An 11,801-nucleotide genomic window follows, 5' to 3' on the forward strand; every position below is an offset into this window, starting at 1 on the left:
AGTGTCTTTCTTCCAGTCAGCCTCAACAAAGGTACATCCAATCTGGGACTTGAAAATAGGAACCATTGTTTACTTTGGCAAAGGCATAATTTTCTGTCACTTCTCATTGAGTAGTCAGGGTAGGGTACTTTTCTTCACATATTTTTTTTTTCCCTCTTAGGTTTTTGTCTGGAAATTATCAGCTTGGCCTTAAGGTAGTGTGGACACAGGACAGATCCATTTGGTTCGAGTAGGTCTTTTAGCTAGCCTTTCTGGCTTCAATTTCTGGTCCATCTCACACATTGCTCTATCAATGACTGAAGCCTCTGTCCCTCAAGGGCACGCAGCCATTTGTTGTTTGTTTACATCAACACCCTATGGTTGGTCACCCAGAACCCTATGGTTGGTCACCAGAACACCGGTCATTTAGCCCCACCATATTTTGTTTTGTTGTTATTTTTCAATGTTTCCCAAAATATACAGTGTAGGGCTGGGGATGTGGCTCAAGCAGTAGCACGCTAGCCTGGCATGCACGGGGCACTGGGTTCGATCCTTAGCACCACATAAAAATAAAATTAAGATGATGTTCCCATCAAAAACTAAAAAAGAAATGTTTATATATATAAATATATACACACACAATGTAAACTGACAAGAAGCTCACAGGGCATTTTAAAACCTTGATTGAGAAAATAATTCTCTTTTTAGATTTCTTTCAATCTCCAAGGAGATTGTTTATACCAAGGAGAATATTTAGATTTAATTAGATCCTATTTGTCTTTAATACTAATCTCTCACTTGGTACTTTCTGGGTTTTTGCTTTTTGTTTTGGCTTTTTTAAACCAAGAATTGAACCCAGGGTATTTTATCACTGAGCCACATCCCAGCCCTTTTAATTTTTTATGTAGAGACAGGGCTTGCTAAGTTGCTGAGGCCGGCTTTGAACTCTTGATCCTTGTGCCTCAGCCTCCCAAAGTGCTGGCATTACAGGCAGGCACCAATGCACAGAGCCAGTAATCTCTGTTTTTTTTTTAATATTTATTTTTCTGTTGTAGTTGGACACAATACCTCCATTTCACTTTTTTTTATATGTGATGCTAAGGATCGAACTCAGGGTCCCCCACGTGCAAGGCAAGCGCTCTACCACTGAGCCACAACCCCAACCCAATCTCTGTTTTTAACCAAGAGAAAGGATCTTAGTGTCCAAGTATTCATAGTATCTAATCATAATTTAATAAATTGCTCTTACATTGTCTTTGTTTTTCACAGTTACACCTGCTATTTGCAGCAAAGATTCTAGTTTTCCATTTGTTAGTAATATAAAGTTCCCTTTAATTTTTTTTTACATTTTACTTATTTATTTATTTACTTAGGGTGGGTACTGGGGATTGAACTCAGGGGCACTTGACCACTGAGCCACATCCCAAGCCCTATTTTGGATTTTTAAATTTAGAGACAGGGTCTCACTGAGTTGCTTTATGCTTTACCTTTGCTGGGGCTGGCTTTGAACTCCCGATCCTCCTGCCTCAGCCTCCCAAGCCACTGGGATTACAGGCATGTACCACTGTGCCCAGCCCTTTACATTTTTTATAACAGAAAAAACAAACTGTTTCAAACTTAAGGAAATGGAAAAAATATTTAAAACTCTGGCATTTACCAAGTGTCTTTTGTGTGCCAGTTGCTGTTCTCAGCACTTTCCAGTAATCCCAACAAGGTAGTTATGATCACTGTGTCCATTTCACACAAGATCATGCAAATAATAACTGATGGAATTGGAGTCAAACAGTCCATGCTACTCTGTGCAGTGTGTGAGGGGAAAGTGCAGTTTGAGAGATACTTTATTTTGCACTTCTTGCCATATCTTTAGCCAGACTCTCTCACTCTTCCCTCAGAGTGTCCTGCACAGTGCCACCATCCTGCCTTCATTTCTGCTGTCCCCCAACTAGTATGTCCTCCCTTATTCCTCAGATAATCTAAATCCTACCAGTTCATCAAGACCCTTCTCAAAATTCAGATTTTCCAAGAATGCTTTCCCTCCCCCAAGTACTTTGGAAATTCTTACTGTCTTGACTTCGCCTGTATGTTGCCTTTTAGTCCTTATTACAGAAGACATGTTACTCCTGTGCTTAAATGCCTTAACGGTGACATTTAAAATAAAATCAAATTTCTCCTAGAGCAAAACAGCCCTTTCAAACTTTTTATCCTGTAATTTGTCTCCAATTTCATATATACATGTCTCATTTCTCTCCCCCTACATTGGAAATGCCTCAAGAAAAGAAACTGTTTCTCCTGATCTTTTTGTTTTCTTCTGGTGTTACTTTCTTTCTTTCATTACTTAAGCCTTTTCTGTTTAAAGACAAATTTTGGAACATCAACATGCCTAGAAATGGCATAGAAGAGAAGGAGAGGGCTCAGCAAATCTCTCAAGAACCCAACGTCAGCCAAGTGGCCTGAGCCCACCCCCTCTCATCATCCATGCTCTCTCTTCCCTCTCCAGGCCACTTGTACCATCACATCCTCCACTGCTGCACACACGGTCCCTGCCTCCTCCTTTTTTTTTTTTTTTTAAATGAGAGAGGAGAGAGAGAGAGAGAAATTTTTAATATTTATTTATTAGTTCTCGGCAGACACAACATCTTTGTTGGTATGTGGTGCTGAGGATCGAACCCGGGCCGCACGCATGCCAGGCGAGCGCGCTACCGCTTGAGCCACATCCCCAGCCCCCGCTGCCTCCTCCTTGACCAGAGAGCCTCTCTCTGTTTTCTAACACACAACACCCACATGCCCTGCGGGCAACTCACTCCATTTTCAGAATTTCTCAGCAATTTGACATGATTAGAAGTGGGAGAGGGTGACCACAACAAATAAATGACTTCAGCTAAGTGTGAGATAGGTCCTAAGGATCCCATGTGTATCTAGGATACATCTTTCAAGTAAAGAAGAACACCACATTTTAGTAAAGAGACAAAGATGTGGTTCACTCCTTAAGAAGGCATTTGTAGGGCTGCCTGCATCTGAAGCTCTTTTACTTCAATCTGAGTCCAGTGGGTGGCTGGTGAACTAGGGAGTAGGAAGTTGGAGTCTTGGGGGCTATTTTCTCTGTCTCTGTAGCTATTTTTAAAGCTACTGCGGCTGATCACTGAGCATCCCCTAACATTACAAACAGAAAAATAAGCTAAATGAGAGTCTGGGAGTTGGGGGCACTTACAACTTCACACAATGGAAGTTGAGCAGCCCAAGCCCCTGCTCAATGGTCGCTCTCTCCCCTCTAAGCCTGTCATAGTGTCTTCAGCCTCTTTTCCTCCTTTTCTTTCCAGTGGGCATTCCTCAGGATGCAGCCTCTGCCTGGTGACATCTCTGCCTCCTCCTTTTGCTCGCTGAGTTTATTTTTACTGTCCAAATGTGTAAATGGCAAACAGCATCCCTTGAGGCTTCCACTCTCTGTGGAAACAAGCCACCAGGGCTGGGTGTTCTTGAACATACCTTTTCTCGTTTTTTGAGGACTCTGGAAAATAATGTCATCCCCGTCTGTCTTGGCTACATGCCCTTTGTAAGCCTTCCTTTCCTTTGTTCCAGGTGAGAAGCGCCACTGTTTTGATGTCAATTATAATTCCAGCTACATGTATGAGAAGGAGAATGAGATGATACAGACCCGGATGATGGACCAAGCCATCAACAATGCTATCAGCTATCTTGGGGCTGAAGCCCTGCGCCCCTTAGTCCAGACACCACCTGCCCCCACCTCTGAGATGGTTCCAGTTATCAGCAGCATGTACCCCATAGCCCTCACCCGGGCTGAGATGCCTAATGGTGCCCCCCAAGAGTTGGATAAGAAGAACATCCACCTGCCAGAGAAGAATCTGCCTTCTGAAAGAGGCCTCTCCCCCAACAATAGTGGCCATGACTCTACGGACACTGACAGCAACCACGAAGAACGCCAGAATCACATCTATCAACAAAATCACATGGTCCTTCCCCGGGCCCGCAGTGGGATGCCACTGCTGAAGGAGGTCCCCCGCTCTTATGAACTCCTCAAGCCCCCTCCCATCTGCCCAAGAGACTCCATCAAAGTGATCAACAAAGAAGGGGAGGTGATGGATGTGTTTCGGTGTGACCATTGCCGCGTCCTCTTCCTGGATTATGTGATGTTCACCATTCACATGGGTTGCCATGGCTTCCGTGACCCTTTTGAGTGTAACATGTGTGGATATCGAAGCCATGATCGATATGAGTTCTCGTCTCATATAGCGAGAGGAGAACACAGAGCCATGTTGAAATGAACATCAGTACAGAGATTGCACTAAGGATTCAATCTCATTTTTAAAAACTGATAACCCTACTCTAACAGGTTGTTCTCAGATCCACACTCCTTTCCACACCATTTTTAGTAGGGTCAAGTTTCACATGGATAGTCAGAGAAACCCTGTCTTCATTCAGACATTGTCTGCAAATCTTCTTTTTACTTTTGTGAAACCTTTGTTTTACCATCAGTTGAATTTTAAGGAATTTAAAAGCCAAAGAAGTATTTTGTCATCATATTTTGCAGCAATAGAACAGGCCATCCGTTGAAGTCTGTTTCCCGGTCAGAACAGTCCCTCAGTTGTGCTGCAATAGATTTTTTCTGAGATATATCAGTCACATATTGAAAAGCCTTTTAATCCTTTGCCCAACTCCATGAAGAGGAAGAACTGACCAGCTGGCCTTGCCCTTCTGCTCTTAACACAAGACTAAAGGGTTAGGATATAATCTCCCCATCTCAAGTTATAGTCCAAGAGTAAGGAAAAGAACTGTTACCAGTAACTAAAGGCCCTGATCTCAGAGCATCAGACGCATCTCCTATCACATAAGCAAATGGTCATTTGTTGACACTTTTGCTTCTTCCCTTTCTCCTTTCGTCACCAGTGAAAAGCTGAGCCACTTTAGGATAATCCAGTTGTCTACAGGAGAAATTCTGTACCAAAAGAACTGATGGTTTTAAATATAAACATCATTTAAACTCCAGAAAGTTGTCCACTGAGGATGATGGCATCCATTTCCATTGATCAAGATTGGCGCGGCAGGGTCTGAAGTGAAATGGTTTAGCGCACCAACAGGGAAAAGAACCCAGCAGCTACCTAAAAGTTCATTTCCCTTCATGGAGCATTAGAGGACAGACCCAAAGCAAACTTGAAAATGATTTTTTTTTCCACACACACACAAAAACAAGGTTCGAAAACATAAGGCTTAGCCTCCTCCTCTCCTCAGGAGGGGAGTCAGTGATGGACGCCATATTGGTTATTTAGTTCAGAGCTGAACTTGGAGATGGGGTGAGCCAGGGCACCTCTACTGACAGGTTCTCCTTGATCAGGCAGGTGTAGACTCTCTTTTCCCCCATTTTAAATGGAGCCACTGGTATTCCATGAAAATCTCTGAAAGTCTAATACAGCTTCTCCAGATTTATCAGTCATCTTTGTTGTGATTACTGGTCATCCAGCTATCGAAGAGAAGTGCTATGATAATTTGTACAGCAGTGGACTAGGGGTCACCAAACCTGTTTACTAACCCTGTATTTGCCACTAATTAGTTTGTGACTTTGAACAAATCATTTAACTCTTAAAACAAAGTTTCTTCAACCATAAAATAAGTTGGATTTAGACTTTCTCAATGGTTCCTTCTAGCTTAATTTATATGTTATAATGCAGTAACCACAAATTATTCTTTAAACTTCTTAATATATGAGTATTAAGTAGAAGAGTCTGTATATGAAAATGTGTTTCAGATTTCTTGGGTGTGAAAATGTTAGTGCATTAACTTTTTTCTTAAACCACCCCAGTTGTGAATGTGAAAAAGATGGTGAGGAGAAACAAAAAACAGGAGGGTATTTTGATCTTGCCCAAAGTGTATACACAAATTGGCACCTGCAGCTTCTTGCCAAAGCCTTTCTTTCTTTCTTTCTTTCTTTCTTTTTTTTTTTTTTTTCTTTTTCTTTTTTAAGAACTTGTGTTAGGGAAAATAAATTCTGCTTCCAGGGACAACTTCATGGAGCCTATTTACAAATTAAGAGCCAGCTTTATGAACATTTCTACCAGAGCCAAGAATTCCGAATTCCTGGTAGATTAGCGTTTTAATTTCTAAAGGGCTTATGCATTCGGCTCTAACTCAACTCATTTATGTGCTGCCAGTAATTAAAATGTTCCACCTCAGACTGCACAAATGGCTTATCCTTCTTTGTAGCATGGCGTCTGTCTCAGGGGGAAAAAGGGGTGGTTATGAAATTCCATGGCAACATTCCCAATATGTTTGAGCTTTCCGCTAAAGGGCTAGGTGTATTTTGGTGTGTAGTCTTCAGTACATCACTGTATTTCTGCAACACTCGGCTCCAAGCTCTGCCAGATCACATACACCCATTGTGAAAGAGGAGCTGCTTATTATATGCTTGAAATATCACACATCCTGTTGACTCTTTGGGGGACAAGAGAAGAGAATTGGGAAGCAGGGACTAGTAGGAAAGAAAGCTGGGGAAGGAAAGTATTCCCACCAGATGACTGTTCAGTCCTGCTGAAGAGACCAACTTTTGCATCTCAAGATGGTAAACTAAGGCCCATTCTACCAGCCTGGGGTCTCTACAGGTCCGACCCTCCTTTGTCCTATGACTAATGGACTCACTGAATGACTTGCATTCTTCTGAGTGGGGTGACACAAAGCCTGTACCTCCAAGGTAGCATCCTGAGCCTCAGTGGGTTCCCATTGACTCCAGAGAAAATGTGTATGTGGAGCTGCATGTTCTTAAGTCTTGAAGGTGAAACCAGTGGTATGCAGTGGTTACCACCACCCACGGAAACACTTCCTTCTGCACAAGCACTCCTTTTACTAACACCACCCTCACTGGGGTGAGGCTGAGGGGAGACGCCTGGAGAGAAGGGTCAGGATTGCTTCCACCGCTGTTGGGCAGTGAAGTCCTGGGGGCAGTTTCAGGAAGCATATCGAGTTTCTTAAGTAGAGGCCCTGAGCAGGAGCTTAGTCTTTCTCCTTCCTTTCCTACTAGGCTCCTGTAGATAGGCTCCCACCCCATACTAAGGAGGCCACAATCTGGGGACCAACCACACCAACAAAAAGCTCCCTTTGCAGCCAAGATGCAGAGTTGAGGTGAGGATCGAAAAAGAACAGAACAGGATCTCCAAATGCTAACACAATTTGAAGTGTTGCACAGGCCCTTCCTCCTGGCAGAGAACTAAACAGAAGTGTCTCTCCCATCACCCTTCGCCACCACCACCAGAGGAGAGAGAAGTACTGATAAATCCACCCGTCTGTAGATACCTTAAGTCACTCTTCCAAGAAGTCATTGAGTGGCACTGATAAGCCAGCTAATCTTAGCTTTGCTATTCATTCTGAGCTGTTCCTGACTCAGCTTCTGACTTTACCAATGACAAAATTTCTTACCTTATAAATGGAGCACTTACCATTTTTCTAGGCCCATATTCACAGGGTCCCAGAAAGAAAATGACCTCAAATTTCTTTTGCAAAGGAAAATGTTTGAAAACACAAAAATCTTAACTAATTGAAACACCGTATTATTAACTGTTTTCCAAGTAGCATCTGTATGGCTATTCTCTTCCCTCCTCTGCTTCTTTATCCCCTCTGTTGAAGATGAGATTTAAAGGTTTTAGGGGAAAAGCAGTTCTTTTGGCCTGGGATATAGCACAGTGGTAGACCACTTGCCTAGCAAGGTGCTGGGTTCCATCCCCAGCACAAAAATAGACAAAGCAAGCATATTTCTGAGACATGTCTCAAAGCAGGCAGTAAGACCATCATGACAATGTTTCTCTGAAGGCCTAACTTTAAGCTGCACTCTACTGAGAGAAGGCATATGGATCTCTAGTAGAGCTTTGGAAATTCAGGGACACTTAAGATTTGTGAAAGAGCTTTGACATCTTTGAGGACTCAAACTCTCAGAATGAGGACTTGTGAGCTCAAGAAAAGAAAGGGGAGTGGTGAAAATTCTCTCCTAAAAAAAACAGCATCAAGAGCAAAAAAGATAAGCACTATGAGTGATATATCTCTTATCCCTCAAAGAATTGAAAACTATTCTTATGTTCACACAGAAAGTATAGTTCTGGAAATCTCTATAGACATAAGTAGGATGAGCAAAATGACTTGGTATTTTAGTGCCTAAAATGAGGACAAAGGCTAGACCACTCTAGGAAATGGACTGTTTTGTAAGGTCACAGGATGGAATGGTCCCGAGTAGTAACAATGAACCCAGGGTTGAGTACTCCTGGCTCTAAGGACTGTGGACTTAGAATTCTGAGTCTAGAAGTTTTATTTCCAGAACTTGTGTGAGCTCAAAAAAGTAACAAAAGCTGTAGATAGTCTATACCCATCCATGCTATCAATAACAGGTTTTTGCACTTTGAAGAAATTTGATGCAAGTTCCCTCTGATTATTATAATAATGGACTATCTTATACATTGACATTGATTATGTTGTTATTTGAAATTGGAATTAATGTTTTAATTAAAAATGTAAGGACACCACAATATCTACCTTTCAGAGGTGTTGTGAGGTTGATGTAATTTTGTCTATGGATTAGTTCTACTTGTTTGTTTTGTTTTATTTTGTTTGGGACAGAGGGGTGGGGATGGGTTATGTTGGATGATTGTAAATTTTCTGCTATATGTACTGAGTCTGGATTTAAAGACATGAAAAATATCCCAAGACCCTACTAGAGCCATAATAGTAATCTCATTGCAAATGAAGGTAACTGATGTGTAACAGTTTCCTTCACATTGTTCTAGGGCATCAGAATAGAGACTGTGCTGAACCTTGGAACCAGTGTCAGTTAACCACATGCTATGGATGCTTCATGGTGATGCACCCAGGAAACTAGAATAGCTTTGCTCCCTCACTGTCTTTGAGCTTCAACTCCATTGACCCCACTCCAGGAAGCCTGGAGAGTGGCCCCACAGTGCCGGCCGCCTCTTTCCGAGCCCTTGCAATACATCCACGGGGCCTGTTTCACATTCTGAATTAAGTGTGGTTTTGCTGCTTTCCCTTCTGAAGAGACTGAGAACACACATTTTAACATGCTAGGAAAATGGGGCAGCCTTAAAAATGACTGATCCCATTGCTAATGACTCATTTTTAAAAGGACTTTTCCAGGTTAGCAGACAAGGCCCTACGAGGTGGGCCAGCTTCTGTGGGTTCACAGAAACCAAAGTACTGTGGGTTGCAAAGAATTAGCAGGTCATTTAAAAAGTAGACATGTCTTCACCCAGACTGTGGTTTTGCATGCTCAGGTTCTCAGTCTATGAGCTTTGGGGAAGGATCATTTTGGCTACTGGAAAAACCATAGCTTATTTTAAATGTCTGGTTGCCAAAGCCACCACACGTGTGGTCTGTGCATGACCCTGGTCTGCAGAATGACGAGGAAGGAACACAGGAGGTTTGGGGCTCAGAGTGGCCTTACCGCCAGGAGCAGGGCCGGGAGCCCTTGCTTAGCAGTTTCCATTTGGCTTGTGCTCACAGCCTCTCCCTCCCATCTTTATTTCTCAGAAATGCCCCCTACCCAGTAGAAGCTTTTTTTCCCTTCCTCTGGAGTTTTTCCCAGAATCCAACCATTTGGAGCACTGTAAAGTGCCCCCTCCTCTGTAAAGACTGTCCACAGGGGCTGGGGTCGTGGCTCAGTGGTAGAGTGCTTGCCTAGCATGCATGAGGCACTGGGTTGGATCCTCAGCACCACATAAAAATAAAAAATAAAGATGTTGTTTCCACCTAAAACAAAAAAAATAAATATTAAAAAAGGACTGTCCAAAGCCTGCTTTGAGCTAGCCATGCTGATCCCAGCAGAACATGTGTGCAACATCGCGTATGAAACAGCCCTGCTGTGCTGTCAATGTTTCTTTACCGTGTTCACTTTTTACACTGAAAAAATAAAAAAAAATTCTGGTGTGTTTAAAATTAGTCCTGGTGCATGCCTGTCATTTGTGGGTGCTGCTGTCAGAAAATGGAAGGGTTTCATTCTGCCCCAAGGAATGTTTCCTTAATTTAACCCCTCTGGCTATTTCTCTCTTCCCCCCCCCTTTTTTTTGGCCCTAATGGGGACCAAACACAGGGTCTCACACATGCTAGGCAAGAGCTCTAACTACTGAGTTATATCCTGAGCCCTCCTCTGGCTATTTCTTAAAGTCCAGATATCAAGATGAATGGGATTATCACCAAAATAAACCATCTCCCTGAGGACTTGCTAAGATTGCACTTGGTGTCCTGCTCTGGCAGTAGACCCCATGGTAGAGTTCTGGTTCTACTGGTCCTTAGCTGGGGAAGAGAACTCAAGGAGGCTGGGGGCCCTGAACTTGGCAGGATCAATGCACTGAAAGCACAGTGTCTTTCTGTGCTACTTGATGCCCCTCCTGTTCTCCCTCAACAGAGCGTCTTCCTAACACTAGCCAAGTCCTGGCCTTTTCATCTGTTAGATCTCATAAACATCCACATTGGGAAATTCAATTTGCAGTCATTAAACTCAGCCTCATTAAATACAGTCTATAAGCCAGGGATGGTGTGCATGCCTGAAGTCCTAGCTACCTGGGAGGCTGAAGCAGGAGGATTGCTTGAGCTCAGGAGTTCAGATCAGCCTGGGCAACATGTGAGAAGAACCTGTCTCAAAAAATGATAAGTCTATAGGTACTTGGAAGACCAAACCTAAGGTGTTGAGAGAAAATTCCTGGGAGAGTGGCATAAGATCAGGCCCTCTTCCTGTCTTGTTCTCTTAGACAATTTTTAAGAAGGGTTTGAGAGATGATCCCGCCTTCTGCCCAGCCTCATCTAAACTATCCCCATCCCGATTGCCCTCATCTGTAGAAGAGGCAGAAGAATGACCTTTTGGAGCTTGGGACCTTCTGGAGTTTGGGATCAGTAAGCCAGGTTGATAGCAGCATGCCCTGGCTCTGCGTGCACTACCATCTCCCTCCCTTCTGCTTTGAGGAACTCCAGCAGGTTTTCCCTCCCCACTCCACACCAGGGACAGGGAGAGGGGAATGGCAGAGCAGCCTGCCTTTGTATTTTAACATTAAATAATTCAAATCGGCCTCTCCCTTGCTGATTGTCAGCCTCAGAGAGAATGGTAAGTGGACTTCCTCAGCCCCACTCCCTTCACCAGTCAAAAGTGGCTCAGGGAGAAAAGGAAGACAGGGAGGCCTTGATCCCTTCTGCCAAGGAACAAGGGAGAGACCCTGCTTCCTTCCAGCCTGAGGAGAGTTTTCTTTCCTAATTCTTGGGAACCAGTTTGTTGCTTTAGGAGGTGGTGAGCCGCCTGGCAGGGGAAGCCACCCCACACCTGCAGCCCCTTCTCCTCCACCCCCATCCCTCAACACCCCAGGTCACTCATGCTGCCAGGGCCAAACTTCCACCTGCAGGCAACTGCCACCCAAAGACAGGCAGGGGCAAGGACCAAGCTCCCTACCCTTTTCCCTATTTCTTAGAATCCAAGGTCTGAGGAAGAGTGGAGGCCAGAGCTCTGGAAAGGCCAGAGCTTGGAACTTTCTGGAGTTTGTGGATGGCCCAGGCCAGAAGTTCTAGCTGTGGAGCATTCCCAGGTCAGACAGTTGTTTGCATAAAAGCCAAAAGCCACTGCACCTGGGGTGGGGAGGCCCTCTGGGGAGGTACTCCCTGACTTGGGGCAGAGGGGAAGGAAGGTGTCATGGAAAGTCCCTGAAGGACATGGGGTGTTGAGTTTGCTGTGGTTTTGTTTTTAACTCTATCTTGACCTGTGAAGTAGGCAGCTGTCTCCCTGCCCCCAAAATAACAGACCTTCCCCCAGAATAACATGCACATACCCAAGGAGAGAG

At 43.9% G+C, this 11,801-nt stretch overlaps 1 protein-coding gene across 1 annotated transcript in view; it reads left to right on the top strand.

Moving 5' to 3' along the window:
* Positions 1-9,918, top strand: part of Ikzf3 (IKAROS family zinc finger 3) — a 60,602-nt gene extending 50,684 nt beyond the window's left edge. The window contains exon 6 of the mRNA XM_005321788.4: positions 3,556-9,918. Within this exon, the coding sequence (XP_005321845.2) occupies positions 3,556-4,259 (704 nt within the window). The 3' untranslated portion in view covers positions 4,260-9,918. The remainder of the gene's footprint in view (positions 1-3,555) is intronic.
* Positions 9,919-11,801: the final 1,883 nt, after the last annotated feature.

This window comes from Ictidomys tridecemlineatus, chromosome 3 (genome assembly GCF_052094955.1).
Source record: "Ictidomys tridecemlineatus isolate mIctTri1 chromosome 3, mIctTri1.hap1, whole genome shotgun sequence".
In the NCBI taxonomy this organism is placed as follows: domain Eukaryota; kingdom Metazoa; phylum Chordata; class Mammalia; order Rodentia; family Sciuridae; genus Ictidomys; species Ictidomys tridecemlineatus.